The sequence below is a fragment of the Pteropus vampyrus genome, unplaced genomic scaffold (genome assembly GCF_000151845.1).
Source record: "Pteropus vampyrus isolate Shadow unplaced genomic scaffold, Pvam_2.0 Scaffold1, whole genome shotgun sequence".
NCBI classification, from domain to species: domain Eukaryota; kingdom Metazoa; phylum Chordata; class Mammalia; order Chiroptera; family Pteropodidae; genus Pteropus; species Pteropus vampyrus.
In genome coordinates, this window is record NW_011888782.1 from 12,568,109 (window position 1) to 12,587,830 (window position 19,722).

General features: G+C 35.1%; 1 protein-coding gene across 1 annotated transcript in view; it reads right to left on the reverse strand.

Moving 5' to 3' along the window:
• The window catches only part of NEK10 (NIMA related kinase 10), a 191,568-nt gene that overhangs the window by 35,295 nt on the left and 136,551 nt on the right, over nucleotides 1–19,722 (reverse strand). Inside the window, exons 26-30 of the mRNA XM_023528263.1 lie at nucleotides 12,883–13,088; nucleotides 12,691–12,777; nucleotides 11,167–11,221; nucleotides 2,623–2,660; nucleotides 2,385–2,525 (exon numbers count right to left, since the gene is read on the reverse strand). Of these exons, the coding sequence (XP_023384031.1) occupies nucleotides 2,385–2,525; nucleotides 2,623–2,660; nucleotides 11,167–11,221; nucleotides 12,691–12,777; nucleotides 12,883–13,088 (527 nt within the window). The remainder of the gene's footprint in view (nucleotides 1–2,384; nucleotides 2,526–2,622; nucleotides 2,661–11,166; nucleotides 11,222–12,690; nucleotides 12,778–12,882; nucleotides 13,089–19,722) is intronic.

Genomic DNA, 19,722 nt, shown 5'->3' on the forward strand with positions numbered 1-19,722 from the left:
CAATAATCTACAAGTGACTAAAGTTAGGGAACTAGAGCTAAAAAAATTAACATGTTTAAAATATTTATTCATTCACTGATTTCATGTTAATTACTATTAATATTTTCATCCGTGTAATATAGGAATTATTAAATTTTTATTTCTGTTGACAGCGAACTACAACCTATTATTTAACCTAAAGGATGTATATAAAATAAATTATTGACTCAATTTAATTAGTATTAAAAGACAGAATAAGAGGTCTTATAATTGTGTTAACTTGAAATGATTCCATGGTTATCTATTCTACAGGAGTTTGGAGGTGTATTAAATACTGCTGTATCATCACACTACGAACCTAGAATTCTACATTTTAGGAGTACCACATAAGATATAATACAGCCACTTGGCACTCTAAAATAATAGTTCTCACCCTTTCTTCTGCCATAGCACATAGAAAATGATGTTCATATACTAGATATAGTCCTGGGGGTATACCCAGGTTATAATGAAAATCTCCCCTCTCTGATAATTTTTTTCCAGAACATTTAGGCAATACAGGGCTGCAGCTGTTGGTTATACATAATTTCCACCATGTTCTTTTTTATCCAAGAAAGCTAAATCAAATTTTAAATAAAAAATACACTAATACAATCTGCTTATTTTTTAAAATAAATCATTCATACATTTCAGGGCTTTAGGTAAGGAATACCTAAAGCATAACTCACAAATGATCAGACCAACAGTGTCTCATGATACTTTTTTATTCTCTCAGTTAGGCTAGAGATACAGAGGTGACAAATGAAATGAAGTGTGATTTGCAGATGAAGTAACCTAAGTGGACAGGGCTGGTACCAGTTATTTGTGATTTGATAAAGCAACCAATAGTCCAAATTTACCTGTAACACTTTAAAAAGTTTGACTCTTATAATATGCAGAAAAACAGCTTTGCATTAAGATGGAGAAAAATATATTTTTTTTTACTCAAAAACAGAAACCTCTTACCTACCACAGGTAATAACCCCAAACTTCTCATATGCATTAATGCATTCTATATTATCTTCTTTATGGATAAACTTTAGCATTCACTGACAACATTTAAAAATGCTATACTATATTCTGTTTTAAATAAAAAAATATGAATCAAGTGAATTTATAAGAATTGAACGGTATAACAAACTGTAGGTCTAAGAAATATATTACATGTAAACTGTGCCATAATGTAAATAGTTTGTATAAAGGTCCAAAGATCTGATCAATTTCACTGACAAAAAGTCAAATCTTAAACTGGGCTAATTCAATATGCCCTTTAGAAAAAGATATTCTTATTATGAATTACAACAGACTACGAATTGCTTACATATATATGTGTGTGTTCTGTTCTTGCTGTTATAAAATCAATCAACAACAATTGTTTTAGCTTCATGATTATGTTATGAACTTACCTTATAACAAAATAGCAGGAGTAGAGCACAGTCAACATGATAGCTTTGGATATCTTAATAACAAAGCCATTTTTTTTTTACATCTATGTTGACAGTATAAATAGCCCCAAACTGTCAATAACTCATCCAAAGCAAATTTAATAAATATGGAGGCATGGACTAATATTACAGTAAAGCAAATTACATCACCTTTGTTCACTATATGTGTTAACTCTACAAAAATATGTAGATTAAGGAATTTAAAGTGAAAATAGCATTAGATAATAATTCCAAATTAACCAAAGTGGTAAAATAGAACTTGATACTCAAGAGTCATATACTCATACATATGTTAAAAGCAAAATCACTTAACTCCTGAATTGTCCAGGGTTAGCTAACAATTTTACTATTATCATTGTACTTTAGTCCTCTTTAATAGAAATTAGAAACTAATTAACAGACTCCACAAACCATTATTATAAACGTTTGTTTTAAGAATCCATAATTTTTGAATTATTAAAGAAATAATATGGTATAATATGTTTTAGTTAAATATAAATAGAAATAATCACAAAAGAACTATCTGTGTCAGAGTAAAACAGATAAAAAAAAGATGTGCTCCAGTCTCTTGTACCATATAAGTCTAGAGCTTACATAAATATGTATGGAAAACATAGTTACTATTTTTTTGTTAGTAGGTATGTACTTTAAGCATCAATGGTTCAACTGGTTAACATTTCCACCAAAGTAGAAGTGCAAATTTTAGAACATTCTATAATATTTCTATCAAATAAGTGAACACAGAAAGTATTTCGATACTCTTAAATGCCAAACTAATAATGGTAGACAAACAAAACAAAATTCTCCTGCTGTTTATAGTAAAATTACCTCCCAAGCATCATTCAAGACATTTCAGGCCCAACTATAATTCTGTGTTTGCCCATTGTGTGCTTGACATCAACTTGATCTAATAAGTACTACCATGATCTTTGAGATTGCGAAGAATCACAGCAGGAAGGCTGTGGGACTGCCACCCCGTCACTAACTCGGCCTCTAGCTCCTTAACGTGGGCCCTGAGCATGAGGGGTGGCACTTTCAGAAGCAGGTCAAGAGGCAGCAAAGCTGAAGAAATAAAAGGGGGAAATATAAAACTATAACATAAATTACATTGAATTTCAGGGAGGCATACATGATTTCATTGCTGCCAACATTAAATTACCTGGTCTTGGTCTTGATCCTATTCCACCAGTGAAGTCCCTGAAAACAGAATTAGGAGCCATTAGAATGTTGGATTTGACCAACATTTACTGAAAGGCTACATCCTGCTATGGTTTAGTTTATAAAATTACATAAAGGTTATTTTCCCTCAAGACACTCAAGAGTTCAATAAAAAAAGGAAATAAACATATTTAAACCCAGAGCAGAACTGACATTCCATTGGCCAATGGAAGAACCTTATTCCATCATAGTTACTTGTAAACTTTAATAATAATTAAGAGCCTAAATCTTAGTGCCTTCAATGTTTTTCTGGTTACACTTAAAATAAAAATACTGGTTTTGTATTTAAAAGAAATATATTTAAATTTTTCCATGTATTATTTTTCTATGCTTTGTTCCTGCTGTCTTAAAAAAGAAATGATATGTCTTCCTATGAAATGAGATGATTTTTGCATTTAAGAGGATTGTATTTTTCCTAAAGTTTCTGGTATTATTAAACATCACTTGTTTGCCCAGCTCTAAAATTCTAGATTTCTGGACTGTTTTGCAAGTTGGTCTTGGTGCTTTCCACCCAGTGGAAGTGGCCTAAAACCCCACCAAGGACAGCCATAAATAACCTTCGACCTTGTTTTGGCACTAAAACTTAGAGCCAATTTCTTAACAGTTTTTTTTAATAAAATAAGAAACATCTGAGCTTTGAAAGTTATAAGAACCATACTTTAATTTAATACAAATCAACAAAAATATATACATCTACCACATATAAGGCACATGATAGTCATTTGCTGAGTCTGACTAAATATAGGTATTCGAACACAAATAAACATGGCTGATAATTCTCTTACCCCAACTCTTTCATTTTAATCATAGAAATTTTGATACATACCTGCAATATATACCTAAGTTATGACGCATAACAAAATCGGCACTCATTACCTACCACCTAACTTAAATACTAGAATAATACTACATCCAACTGTGAGTTCCTTCTCTACCTTTTTCCATTCCTCCTAACACCCCACTAAGCCGGCCTTCTCTCGATCCCATTATTTTTTCTGTCCCATTCCCAGTTCAAGTTTCCAGAGCCTGCCTTGCACAGTTAATACGATCTCCTCAGCCTTGGGATGACGGGCATGTTTAAAGAAAGAAAAGGGATGGCTCCTGCCTTCAGACAGTTCAAAGAGGAACACCATCTCAGCACAGCCCGTATGGGTACAGGCCGCCTCAGGGCTGAGCTGAGGAGCACAGCACATGTTCCAGCACCTCGTATCCTTGCACGCATGCTGTACCCGAGCAAGTGCAGATGAATAACCCTGTCCCTTAGGCTTCTAAACAAGTTCAGCACTGTTCAGTAGAAATATAATGCAAACCACAAACATAAGCTAAAATTTTCTGGTAGCCACATTTTAAATAGTGGAAATAAAAAAGTGAAATTAATTTTTAAAATATATTTTACCAAATAGACTCAAAATATTATCGTTTCAACATGTACTAAATATAAAAATTGATGAGATATTTTACATTCAGTTTTGTATTTAGATTACTATTAATATGAAATTTAAAATTCAGTTCCTCGGTTATACAAGCTACATTTCAACTGCTCAAGAGTCACACGTGGCCAGTGGCCTCCATATTCGACAGTGCATTCCAGACCCTTCCTTAGTAGGTGCTGGTCATTGTCATCATAAACGCTGACCGAGGCTAAAGTCATGCCATATAGCTATACAATACCTCATGGACTCTGCTATCTTAAAAGTTAAATTAAAATGTAACTTTTAGAAGTCTTTTATTCAAAAGTTTGTGGGTGCTCTTGATAGCTGATAACCATTCACATGCCAAGTTAACTAGATGACAATGCTAGTTGTCCCGAAAAATCCAAAATTTCCAACATTTTTACATATTAAAAAATGTGCTAGTGGTTTACATGAACTAGACCACCCTGATCGTGCTGATATGCTGCCCACTTTGCCACTCCTTTATATAATTCTAAATTCTTCTTTAGTAAACTTTAGGGAATTTTAAAAATAAATTAGTTAATTCAACAAATATTTACTAAGCACCCACTATGTATAGGCACTGTGCTAGATGCTGAAGATAGGATAGTAAAGAGAAGCAGTCCCTACAATACTGAACTTACACCCATAGCAGAAAAACAGTTAATTTCTCTGGAAATTATATCGCGGAATACAAGAAAACATAGTCATTTGAAATTTAAAAATAGTACGGACTCATTATAACCAGAAGGGACAGCTTTTAACTATACAGTTGTTGGGTCCACAGATGGGCAAAAGATTGGAATCAGGCAGAGCCTGAGGGAAGTCTGCCTCTAGACTGAACCAGATTGCATGTTTCTGTCCAGGAGAACATTATGGCTGCAGAGGATGATTTTCTCTGATAGTGCAAGCTGTAAAACAGAAATGGTCTAATAGGAAGAAAACATTCCAGAAATGTTTTATGGTGAAAAGGCTTAACATAATGAAGCTTGTGTCCTCTAAAAGTTTTGAAATGGGCATGGACCAACAGCATTACAGGCTAATGTAACAGAATTTGTGAGAGAAGTGGAGGTTCCAAAGGATTCTAAAATGACATCACTTTGGATCTGGTGAGACTTCACCTAGAATTCATAAACCAAAACAGAAGGTGAAGCACTGAACAGAGTGTTAGCCTACTTCCACCCCAAACCACTACAGGGAACATGGAAACTGGAGGTCATATTAGCTTCGTAACTTTTTAAATCAACTTCTCACTGACTTAATTCAAGTGCAAGGTAAATTATTTGGATGATTATTTTGTCAGAGGGCTCCTGGCTGTGAAGAAAATTTTATACTTCATAAAATTCTTTAAAATATGTATCTGAACCAAGAAAATATTTTCACTTTCATGGTAATTGCATCATTTAATTCAACTGGGAAAAGTAGTCAACGCTACTTAATGCTGATTAAAAGAAGAAATATGTAACCTTATGAAATGAGAGGCTTGGCTTACAACATTGGCTTACAATGCTTTCTGTGGCTAATGCAACCACACCATCTGAGCTAACTAGTATTTTACTGTTTGAAAGTCTCCTTCAGGTGATGATATTCATAAACAGGTCCTGTGTAAATAAATGACATTATGCAGGGTTGAGTTCTCCTGTTCAATAAGAGTTTTTCATCTATCTGCAGTGTTAATGGAGTTGGTGTCACTACAGGAAAGTGCCTTAGTGCCGCTGTGCCTCTCCACTTGTACACTCTAGTGACAGCTAGAAACAAATGAGCAATAAGCCAGAAAAGTTTAGGACTGTCACAGAAAAGAAACAATGTAGCCTTAGACCGTAACTCAAGATTGCTTGATTGTGGCATTGGCAGATAGGGCTGTGTTGAGCCTGTCAAGTAGTAACCAAGCAAAATTTATTAAACTTAAGTAAAACTAGATATTGATTATTCAAAAAAAAGGGGTGGCGGTAGAGAATATCTACGAGTCAAAATGAGCAAGACTTCTGCTAAAAGGAGGCAAGATCCATAGTTCCTAAGACTACATAAGGGTCTTTCTGATCACAGGTATGATACTAGATGGTTACAAACATACAAAATCATCTTTATGTACAGAGACTAGAGTCAGTTGCACATCCCTGAATACTGTTATGCTTACACTGATTTGTCAGAGAAGTTGTGAACTACAGGCATCTCTAGTACTGAAAACATCTGATGTCTTAATCTACCTGCCAACTATACCCTGTTGCCTGGGCAACAGGAAACAAGCAGGCATGGAGAAACCTTGTTGCCTGAACAACAGAATCTTAAAAGGGGCTGGGGTGGCGGCGGTGCTTAAGCTGCAACTATGGCAGAGCCTGTAGGTTCAAGCCAGTAGGTGAGATTTCAATCCTATTACAGTGAGAAAAATAGAATTTATGCTAAGATGAATGTTATTCATCTATTAATTAACAAGTATTTGTGGACTGGCACCTGTATGCAATACACTGTGCTCTGGGGAATGCAATAAAAAAGGACCAGGCATAGTCTAGTATACACCAGCACACAATAACAAATATTAATTGAATGAATCCATAGATGTGCTTATTAAGAAGACCATAATACAGTGACCAAAGCTTACTAGGACCTGCATGTATGTGATAATGAAAGAGGTTGAAGGCCCTGTGTTTGGCATCAAATTCCACTTTATAGGATACTTTATTTGTAAATTGGAATAAAATGCTATGACTTATTGGATTAGAAATATATATATACTGAGTGAGACTTTAAAGCTCAGATAGGAACTAGCAAAAGCCAAGCCCATTCTTAATTCTTTCGTAGCAAGTAGTATCGGAGGCAGGAGATTTTAGATCAGTTAGATTATTGAAAATGATTAAAGTTGAGCATTTCAAAGAAAGTCCTAATTATTACATTTTAAATTGCTTTTTTCTTGAAACAGACATTAACCCAACTTTTGGCTGTCAATGTGCACAAAACGTTAAACAAACATTAGCAATAAGGCTATTTATTTCACATGATTATTTCAAAGTAGATAATATTTTGTGAGAGTTTGACCATAAAAACTGAATTCCATTTTCCCTCTTATTCCTTATGATTTCAATGATGCGCACATCGGAATAAAAGAAGATTTCTACAAACGCTATTATTCACTTCAACCCCTGTCAATTTTACACATTGAGTTCAAATCTCTCAAACTGGGAATGTAAAGATGACACAACTATTCTAAAAAAGTTTGGCAGTTTCTTAAAAAGTTAAGCATAAACTTACTATATGACCCAACCATTTCTTTTCTAGGTATTTACCCAAGATAACAAAAAGTACATGTCCGTATAAGACAGAAATGTTCATTGAAGCTTTAATAGCCAAATACTGGAACTCAAATGCAGACGAGTGGCTTAACAAACAGTGGTATATCCTTACAATGGAATATTACTTAACAACAAAAAGAAATGAATTATTGATGCACAAAACAACATAGACAAATCTCAAAATAATTATGCTGACTGAAAGAAGCCAAATAAGAGTATGTAATTCCATTTATATAAAATTCAAAAATGCAAACTAATCTATAGTCCAGCAGGCAGATTAACGATTGCCTGGGGTGGGGAGTGAGCTGTAGGAATAAGGGGCACAAATGGACACTTTTAGGTGGATATGTTCACTATCTTAATTGTGAGATTTTTAAGGATATACATACTCAAAACTTATCAATTACACACTTAAATTTGTGCAGTTTATTTTGTGTGAATTATACCTCATTGAAGCTGTTAAAATAACTTCTCACATTTTCATTCAAGAAAGTTGTTCACATATACAATTACATGATCTGTGTGCATTCATTAAAAGCAATATATAAAAAAATACACTATTAAGTTCATTTTCATCTGCCTCTTGTTACTTACTAGATGAAACATTAAATGTAGTCAGATCTAGTTTTCTCATGGCTCTACATCTTCATCTAACTAGTTAGCACTCAATGGAGTACGAGTGATGGCTGCTAAAGCAGTTACTTTGTGACCTCTCAGATTGATAAACAGCTTTAGGAGTATCCCAAGTGATACTCCTATTTATGACATGCAAAGAACAAAGAGATCAAGGCAAATCTCTACTCTAGTAAACCAAAGGCCTATCTATGAGCAAATTATGCTAAGTGAATATATTTGTAGTGTGAATGACCCATTTATTGTTAGGAAATGGGAGTCAACTGGAAGTTCCCCATGCTCTACTTCTGTAATATTAAAAATGCTACATTAGCATCTCCAGGTTTCCTGGGGGTCCAGGAGAGCTCTGGGATTGGCTACTGCATGGCATCCTGGTGGGAGGGATTTGGGAATGGGGATTTGATGAGTCACCTCTGCTTCATGAATGGCTGCATTTCCAGAAGCCAAAGAATGGGGCTCTCGCCACTGATCTGGTTTCTGAGCTTTGACTTTAGCTTCCCGGACTTTAGGCGAAATGAGGATGGAAAATTGAGATCTGGGGAAGAATATGGCAAGAAAGGGAGCCCAAAGGAATTATTTGCCAGTTTCATATGACTTCTGCTACATAGTTCGCAGAAGGAACATGGACTTCTAAGAGTTGGGGACTGGTTGTCTCCTGGTTTCGCCTTTAATTATATTCCTGAAAAAAAGTTTTATTATTTGATGATGGCTTAGATCAACAGGGGGTACTTTCCAATTCTAATATTATGTGTTCTTTCACCAGCCTAGAGACTTCAATTCTTCTCTAAGGAGGTAGGGGCTGCCCTTTATGGTTTCATTTGCTCATGTATTATCCATTTACCTGGCCTATTTTCCCTGCAAAAAAATCTACCTCAGGTTATTAGGGAGGTAACTTGGTTCTATAGCAGGCAATTGGTTTCCTCTAGCTCCTGATATCTGATTTGACCAAAGTGGAGAGTTTATGCTTAAGCTTTCTCTGTATACTATTTAGCTAGGGCCAAGTCTGAATTCTAAACTCTGGAAGATGTGCTCAGATCAAATATGTACTTCTCTGTGGCTTTTTCTAATTGAGACCAACTCCTTTGTTTTAGGAGCCAATAAAGGTCTCACTGTAACTGTTCTACCATTTAATATTTGACACAGAATAGCCAAAGATCTCTACAAGCTCAATTTTCAATTTATTTTTATTCTATTTTGTAGCTTTGCAAACTTTTTTTATACTGCAACTTCTTGTTTAGCTTTTAAATATTTTTCAGGAGTGGGGTTTACATTTCACATTAATAAACCAAGAAACCCAGGAAAATTCTAAACAAATTAGATTGCAAATAACTTTAGCTTTATTTAATGCCTTTTAAAGAATCAGAAATACGAGTTAGCGTTGTCTACTTTTAATTAAGAGAAGCTTGGGCATACCTGGAAGGAAGTAAAAAAGTAATTTTCTTTCCTCTTAATTGGCATGAATCACAGGCTGTCCTGTCATTTATTTCTTTCTCAAGTTTGCCCTTGTCTCTCTATTATGCTGTGAGTTCCTTGAGAGAAGAGGGCTTATCTTAAAGCAACCTGTGTCCCTCAGTGGCATATCCCACTGTATCACACACATGGCACAGTTTTGCAAATGTTATTTTAGGTCAGGACCTATTCACCTATTCACCCATGTATGCACCTTCTGACTCGTCAACTGTTGCCACCTAACTGAACACCACCACTCCCAGCATTTTGCTAGGCAGGTTCTTCATTCTGAAATTCATTGCCATTTTGCTCTTCCCAGTACCCTCAAACCCAACATATTCCATTTTCCATTTTCCAGTGGCTGACTTGGTCATCAACCCTACGTTAAAGCCCGCTCTGTAATATCCCTATTTCAATGAGCTTTAGGTTGAATGCCCTCATTCTGTTGATTCCAGTTCATCCAATTTACTATAAAATGTTTAAAGAATGACTGACTTTTAAAAACCATTTCAAGCTGTAAAATATACAGTACATATGTTTTTTTTTATTTTTTGAAGGATTGGATTTCAACTGAATTCTTGCAAATAAGACAATCTTCTATGAATCCTTTCAGAAAAAGGAGTGGAGTTATTTGGCAATGCTAAGATTCCTAAATTCATCTGATTGGAAATTTCCATTTTAATATAAAACTCTCCTAAATGGAGAGCACACACATATGTCTTAATTTATTTTTGTAATAAAATACTTGTTTTGTATCTTTGCTATATATTTAAACAACTTCATATCACTGAATAAAGTATTTAATAAGAGAGGACAAGCCTTTTTGATGTTCTTAAAAATAGAAATAATCATAAACCTTAAAAGGAAGCGGTAGATTCCAAAGTGCACTTATTATTTCGGGGGAGAGCATGTGCAAATACTGTTCCTATGCAAATACTGTTCCAGGCAGTGATAGATATCCAGATTAGCTCGCAAAACTCTACTGAACTCATGATGTGTTTAAGGTAGAGAAGCTCTGATGCCAGAGTTGAGGAGGACACAGCCACTCCACGGTACTCCCAACTTTACAGCCAGGCTCACATCTCCCGCCCCCATCCCCTCACGTGCTTGGCCAAGTGAACTAGAGCTCCCACAGTTCCAGGCTCCTGTGTGTGGCTTCCTTGTCTTTGGCAAGTGGAAGCAGAGCTGGAGGGTTAGGAGTGAAAAGCCAAAGATGTGGAATGGGAGGGGTTTGCAAGTCTGGTGATCCCTCGAGAGTCTTCTAACTCAGGTCCCAAGTCCCCACAATCACTCGTTCTAGTTCTTCTTAGGGTTTCAGACTGCTTCTTTTTCCTATATTCTCTCTGTTACTTCTAAAAATGGCACTCGGCACTTTAGCCCACTAAAGAACACCTTGATAATCTCATGAAGCACAACTGGCTTAACCTCCCTGGATCATCCTTGAGCTCAAAAAGACTCACCGATTGGCTTAAGATCACAAAAGTAGACTAAAACCCAGGTCCAAGCTTGCTACTCTTCCCAGGTTGCTGTTTGGTAAACAGCAATCAGTTCTGGGAGGGTGGGCTCTAATAGCCTCTATTATCACATGTCTGCGGTAATTTCCAGCTATCAGGTTTCAATTTAGCCACCAATAACTCAATTCTGCAGTCTAAAAATATTTCTAGGAGCTCAATGTGTACATACCTTGTTTGGGATTGTCTTTCTCCTCCTGAAGCACTAAAACTTCTCTTTAAAATGCCTGAAACAAGAAAATAAAAATAACTTTCCATACTCTCTATTAAAAATAAATATTTAATTTATTCATTTGTTTGTTTAAAAATGTTGCATCGTATTATCTGAGCAATTGTATGTATTATAAAGACTGTCTTCATTTATGAAAGCATTGGCTAAAATATAATGTTGCAAAGTACTACGCACTTGATGGGTTTTTCTAAGGGTCTTTTTCCAACGAAAAGTCACTAAGCGAAGAAACGCTGTTATTAACAGCTAACAAAAGAACCATAAAATATCTAAAACCCTTGCCGAGAGAGCTACAAGTCACCACCACAAGCAAATTTAAGGGTCCGGCTTTCCTTTCCTGCTTCCCCACTGACCTGCCCCACCATCATTACTGGAGATACACCACACTGAAGTCTCCTCGAACAGTCAGGAATTAACTGCTTCTAGAACATGCTACACATGTTTATATGCATGAATGTTTTTACTGTATAATATTCATGTTTTCTCAATTGCACATCAAGACAGTCTATCTAGCTGTCTGAGATTTACAGGGAAAACAGAGCAGAGTGCTGAAAACTGGTACTGTCCCAGAAAATCTAGAATGTCTGGTCACCATTTTGATGGACCAGTTCAGTTGGAAAGGGACAAAGATTCAAGCTAAATCCTTAAGGCTCTACTTTTATCCTTGGGGAGACTATTTTAAACCTTTTTTGACATAGTTATTGGTGAGAAGAAATTATTTACACTTAATTTATTTCAGAGTATTTCTATATATCCTATTTAATATTCTATCAACTTACTCTTTTAAAAGAGTTTTCCTTTTCTCTCTATCTGCTGTTATAACTGCTCTTTTCTTTCAGGTTCAGATTTGTTGAGTAATCCTATTTGTTGAGAATCCTATCTTTTCTTAAAATCTTTAAATTTTATTTAAATATATCTTTTCTTTCCCATACTCCAGTGTGACTATTTTCTTTACTGTTTCAAATTAAGAGTTGAGATTGACATATGGACTGAATTTATATATCATATTTTTCATAGTTCTAAACAATTAAAATATTTTTTACTTTAGTGTTTTAAGTATCATACGTCCCTTTATAGTAAGGTAAATAAAATAGTACAAAACTTAGTCTACACCAACACTAATTTCTTCTCCAGGTTTCTAACCCCTAAACACACTCATAAAAGGTCACTTCCATTATTCCCGTAGTTATTTAGTCTGTCTCCAAATTAGTTATCTCCACTCCCCCGTTAGAGCCTGCATTTGCTGGTAGAAATAATGAAACTATTTGTTGAATAGCTGAGGCAACAGAAAACCACAGTGCTGGTTGGCTTCTAGGCTCTGACAGGGATAGACACATCTGTCCTAATTAGCATTGCACCTGAAAGACAAACTACTGGGTTATGTACGTGATGACATGTACTTGACTCCCGAGTACGATCCCCAAACTGCTACCTGCTGGAATCCACAAACGGGTAGAGAAAGCTTACTGAATGTAGACTCTTTCAAAGGGCTTGAACTGGAGCTGCTGGAGTTATCCGAAATGTCCAATTCATCGTCTAGCTCCGAATATATATCTGCACATTAACAAAAATAATAATAATAATAATAATAAAAGCAAATAAACCTTGAAATAAGGAGTCAAGAGTGCATTCATGCTGCTACCGTTTCACTAGAAATACCTTTCTCGATATTTTCCAAGTTGAAGGTGTCATCTGACAGGATTTCGTCACAGGCCCTGTCTTCCTCTTTGCCACAGGAGGCCTGGAAAGCTTCCGGGGGCAGGTCTGCACTTTCAGAAAATTCACTTTTCAGGCTGGCTGCTCCACTGCTGCTGCTGCTCAGACTTGCCTTCTCAAAGGTTTCCTGAAAGAGAAATTCAATTTTTAATAGCCACTTCTTTCCTTCTTTCTACAAAATCCAAATCATCAGAACATATTAAAATGCTCAAAATAGCATTATAAATATGTGCGGTGAATAGCATCAGTAGGTCCACCTATACATAGTCTAAGAATTCATTCAGTTCTTAACTACAAAAAAAAAAAGGAGGTCTGCAATTTGCCAGTGGACAAAAAAGAATGGACGTGGAAAGATGCTCGGTAACGAAGGTTTGTGCAATCTGCTGAAAAAAAAAGTAGCACTAAGGAATAAATATGTTTCAGTTAAACTGAAATTTCTCTCCCTTAAATTATTTTTAAAATATTTGCTATGAAATCATCTCAGCACCACAGTGAATAAGCAAGGTCTAGTTTCTTCCATGCTCAAGAGAAATTAATAGCAGAAGCAGCCAGGCTATGCAGAGGGAGGGAGGGAAGGAAGGAGGAAGATGGAGAGCTGCATAGAAGGGGATTTTCAAACCACTTAAGACCCCATGCCACTGCCTGACATTAACAGGCTCCACAGAGCTAGCCCCATGCTCTTCCAGTCTCCTCCAAACTTCTGGCAGCATTCCTATTGCGATAGCACCACAAGGTGACTATCTGGCCACGAGAGTCCCCATTTCCCTAAACGGTATTAGTAGGACTGCACGATTATGGCCAAAAGTTCAATAAAAATAAAAGAAGAAAAAAATTACTCTCATTAAATGCTGGACTTCATTTTTCTAAGAAAAAGACAGAGGGGAAGAAACTACATCTGACTCAGCAGAAAAGTATTGCTTAGTTCTTTACTCAAGTAATTCTCAGTACATAACACGTTTATTGTGTGGGACAGTTTGAGACAAATGTGTAAAACCTTCTTAGGCTGTGGAGCTAAACAATGTTGAGAAACCTGAAGTATTGACCAAGAGGATGAAAAGACAAAGAAAAAAAGGCCATAAAAAAGGAAAGGATAATAGGTAAAGAACATGAGAAAAAAGCAAACGGCCACATTTATTGAAAGGGAAAAATATCTACTCATGAAGTGTGTCAGAGGTTGTTTAGTCATGACTAAAAGGCTACAAATGATGAAAACTGTTTGCTAGAGATACAAGTTCATGTCTTTTTTTTCCAGATATTTTTTCCTAAAATTAAAGCGACACTCAAGGCTTCAAGGAGCAAGTTCCTAAAAACTCCATGGTGGTAAAATTTGCAGATGAAGACAATCTAATACCTTATGAATGACTGAAATTAGAATTAAACCTCTAAAAGTTTTCATTATTTATGTTCGCTAAAGAAGAAAAAAAAAATACAAAGACTACCAAAGACATTTGTGCGTTGCAAACTGTCCAATAAATTTATGTTACCTCTTTTTCCTGAGAATTTTTCATTGTTCCTTCCTTAATTTTACCAAGATGCTTGGAGATATTTCTTGCTCTGTTGAACTAACATGCAGTTGAAGGTGCATTTTAATTTTCTTTCTATAGTCTTCCATTCACTGCTCAAAGTCTTCCTACTTTTATGACTCGGAATTGTTCCTTCCTGCATTTTGGGTCCACCTTGGTCTACTAAGCTCAAACCTGAAGTGGAAAATGCTTTGGATACCCTTTGGCAGAGCTGAATGTGTGCTTCTCAAAAATTTTTCTAATGCGTAAGGCTCATAAAGGGCTTCCAACACCAGCCTCAGTTCCTCCCAAGCCCCTGATACCAAACCCAGGAGCTCCTTCTAAGGTTCAAAACTTTCCTGTACAACCCACTCAACCTCTTCCATGCCCTCCTCCTATTTCTGTCCCAACCCACAGATCCTTCTTCCTCCAAATATCCTCAACCGAGGTCATTAGAAATTTATATTAAAATGAACATTCAATTTAAGGCTTTCTCTTTTATCTTTTTTATTCCAAAGAAATCATTTCTTGCCATATTCTAAAGACTACAATTCTAAGGACTGTATACCCAAGATGTGTCAAGGTTATCAATGTAGAAAAAAAGACAAAAGATTATTTTTGAGTGAGTAAACTTTTCATTGCATTGATGCAATTAGATGCCGGAATCCATATATCTCTAAAACTAGCAAAGCTTCTTCAGCAAAAGTTTTTTTTCTCTTAAGAACGGACATGGATAAGACATTGGAGTAACATTTTTCTTTGGACAAATGAAGACTGGGGAGAAGCTGTGAGTCCTATATAGGCGATTCCAGACTTAAGGAGATTTGACTTGCCACCGATACCCAAGAACCAGTTGGGTTGCAAATCAACAGTTATTTGCAATGGCCAAAATTGCATCCACAGGTAATTGGATGTTTGTTTAAATTCTGATAAAGGGAAGCCCATTCTTGGAGAGATGCTTTTTCAAACTATAAACGTGGAAGGTATGATAAAGTAATGTAGAACAGGCAGTTTGTTTTGGTTTAAAAATTCTATTTCTATAATCTCTTGCAGTAGCTTTTGCTTCAAAAAATCTACGTAGTTTTTGGAAGTTGCTATAAACTGTATGTCACCGTAGACATGCTTTCTCAAATGTGATATCCAGAGTTTTTGCTTGTGAATATTTGAGTACCCAAGTTATTATCCAATTCACACCTTAGAGAATGGAGATGCTATTTCAGTCCCTTTTAAATTCCTAGATACTTCGCACATAGTAAATGCTCAATAAATAATTCCTGTGTTGATATAAAAAGTAGAGAAGGGCTAGAAAAGCAGATGAATTCCATTATAGGAGGAGAAGTTTTTGTAACTTCTGTATTTTTCGTCTTGCCCTTTTACACAGGATCCCACATTGTGAAATTTCTGTAAGAGCTGAAGGGACTATTTGGTGATGCACCTGTGAATAGGAATGAACTTTTCCCTTCCTTTTCCCCCTTTGCACTTAGGAAAAGTTGTAAAGTTCACATTTTAGAGATGACCAGCCCAGCAACTACAGACAATATGCCTCTGTAACTCAGCAGGCCAAAGTCAGAGATGATTGGATGTTTTCAGTATGAGAGTTGAGGCCATTAAGATGTTTTCATAAGTTGCCTCCAGCAAGAACATAAACCTGTTAAAAAGAGTTACAGGTTAAAAGGTATAGCCTTGGGGGATGGAATTCGGCTGCTCTCATTTTGTTTACTTTCTAATGATGATTTTTCTAGGATTAGGAGAGAGAGTTTAAATTTTTTGGCATTTGTATCACCTAGGAACTGATGGACACATTCTAACTATCAATAGAGCACCAAAGGAAAAGACAATGCATATCATACAATAAAATTATCGTTGATATGGTAATTATCACCATTATAGAAGAAGCTTCCTGTTACAATTGCTGATATAGGCACAATTATGTTTGGCTGAGTTTTGCTCATTATAATGTAATTTTTATGTGTGGAGCAGATCATAATACATTTTTAGTTGAATAGCAATTCTAACAGGAACAGACTGACATCACCCAAGTTAACTGCAACAGTAGGGAAAGAATTAAGAGGGCCTATTTTATTAAAACTATTGTAATTTTTTTAATTGCCCAGAATGTTAGTTTTATAAGGACAGAGAGAAAGAAAAGAAATAAATATAATGCATAACACCAGCTATATCCTGTAGAAGCTTTACTTTAGAATCATAAAGAATGCACTATTTCTATTGTATTCTAAATATTCATATTCTACTTGAGCTATATCTTTACCCAATTTCTTCCATTTGTTTAGTTAATAACTATGACCTTAAACACATATATTTCGGGCTCTCTAGTGCTTGACAAACATTCATCTGGCTGACGTGATATCTTTTCAGGGGCAAACCAAGTTCTATGCTTTTCATGGGTGATAGCATGAAGAAAATTTAAAATAGACAGATCATGAACTGCATATTATTATACATCAACTTAGTCCCTAAATTTCAAAGTATTAAAAAAAGCAGGTAATGCAGTCAGATGGTCAAAGAGGCCACATAGACACAGGCCATACGTGAGTGGATCACCCACGTTAATGGGCACAATGAGCAGCTCCTCTCCAGGACCTCGCTCTAGAGAGGCTTCGCCATCACAGAGGGCTGGAATAATGTTGCACACCTGGAGCCTCGTCCCTCACTGTGGTAGATGGAACTCTTTTATCTCCAGAATTGTTTGGATAATGTCTAATTTCATTAATATAATCCAAAAGCATTTCCTTTCTCTCATGCATGTACCATGTGTCAAGTAGAAGAATAACACGTTCAATTTAAACCAGAAAAACTAGTGTCGGGGGCTTTGAAGATAGCTAAGTTTATAAATATTATATAATAAAGAAAAATGTTCTCTTCTAGTTTGGATATTAATTATTCTTTTGAATATCTTAAAAAATTCATATGAAGCTAAACATTTTGCTTTAATATAATGAAATGCACATAATTATGATACATTATTATCACAACACTCTTAATTAGAACTTCTTAAAAGCATAAGAATATATTAATGAACTGTCACTAAATTAAATAAAATTAGAAAATGAATTCATTATAATAATTCAATATAAAATTTCAATATCAAATTTACTGAAATTTTTATAATGTTTTATAAAATTTACTGAAATTTTTATAGTGTGTTATAATGTTTTACTGCCACCCCATAACTAACCTACTATTCCTAATTCAAAGACAAGTTTGCTAGAAGTAATAAGACTAATAAAGATGAGGATAACAGTGTCATAATCTGAAAATATCACTTATTACAAACACAGTTGGTAAGGTCTAAATAAACATTTATTGACCAACATTTTGTTTCAAGATAGGAGAGACAAAAAGAACTGAATATGTATGTTAATATTTCCAAAAGCATTTTCAAAAGAGGCCAGAATCAGGCAATATTGCTTAACATAGAAGAAACAACACATAGAGAAAACAATGCAAATTTTAAGACATTCTAATTTGGATTGCTAAAAAACAAGAAATGCAATTGAAAACCAGCAATGCTTAAAGGCATTAAACAGTATAGAATTAGATATGGGTAGTATCACTCTAGATGAAACCTACAAATTGGAAAACCACTTACTGTTCCATTTTTAACATAGAATTACATGAGGAAAAGTATAATTCCAGTTAAACTCCACGTTTAGCACATGATATCAGAATATCAAACTGTTTAAGAACTGGTAGACAGAGAATTAAAAGTCAAGGAAAAGAGTAACCAAGATTTTTTGCCTGGTCCAAATGCAATCTCCTCTTAATCAATCTTCCTGCTTCCACTCTTGACTCTCAGCAGTCTGTTCCTATGCAGCAGCCAACTTTATCATTTAAAAACATTATGTCACTTCCTTTCACTAAATTCGCATCACTCAAGTCTATGCCGTGAACTATAGCCTCCTAGTCTCCTACTGTCTCCTCATGCTTCACTGCACTGCAACCACACAGACTTCCTTGCTTGCTCCTTGAACTTGGCAAGAACGTTCCCACTTCAGGGAACGTTCCCACTTCAGGACTTGCTGTTTCCTCTGCCATCAATGTTGTGCCTCCAGATATTTGCATGACTCACCCCTTTAATGTATTCTGGCCTCTGCTCAAATGTCATGTAATTATAAAAGCTCTCCGTGACATCTCTTTTTAAAATAGCCTATCTCTCCACATCTACCAATCACTTTCTATTACCTTACCTTCTTATATTTTCATCCATAGCACTTAAATTTTTTATTCATTTATTTGTCTTCTCCCACTATGAAGGTGGGTTTCTTTGACTGTTTTGTTCACTGTTATAACATCAGACTAGAACAGTTCCCAGAAGAAAGTAAATGGTCAATAAATTTTGTTGAATAAGTGAAATAAAAGATAGATTTTTTTTTTACAGGATTGTAAAAAGATCTCCATGTTAAAACAAAGGGTAGAAATCAAAATTTTGGCATGATTTTTTGAAGACATTAGCAAGCTGATTCTAAAATTAATAAGGAAATAAAATAGATCTAGAACAGCCAAATCACACTTGACAAAGAAGAACAAAATTGGAGGACTTACACAACCTGATTTCAAAACTTGTTGAAAAGCTACAAAAATCAAGATACCGTCGTATTGGTCTAAGAACAGACATATAGATCAATGGAATAGAATAGAGTTCAGAAAAAGATCCACATATATACTGTCAAATGACTTTTAACAAAGATATCTAATAAAATTAATAGGGAAATATTAGGCATTTTAAGAAATGATGATGGAAAAATTGAATACTCATCTGGAAAAAAATTAAACTCAATTTCTTCATTATTCTATAAACAAAACTACATCAAAATAGATCACAGACCTAAACATTAAAGCTGTAATCACAAAGAATATACGCACAAAAAAAAGAGTTTATTTTTGCGACGTTGGGATAGGAAACAAGAATGCAAAAAGCACGGACAACAAAAGAACACAAAAAACTAAACAAATAAATTGTATTTTAACAAAATTAAAATTTAACAACAATGTCTGCTCATCAGAAATAAAATAATGAGTCAAGTGATAGACTGGGAAAACTATCTGCAATACATATGTTTGATGAGAGAGTCATAGCTGAACATCCTAAAAAATAACAAAAACAAATTCGATAAAATAATGGCCAAAAATTTGAACAGATATTTCACAGATACAAAGAGATAGATAAATAACCAATAAACACATTTAAAGGTACTCAACATCCTTGGTCATCAGGAAAATGCAAATTAAAACCACAAAGAGATACCTTTTAAAACCATTA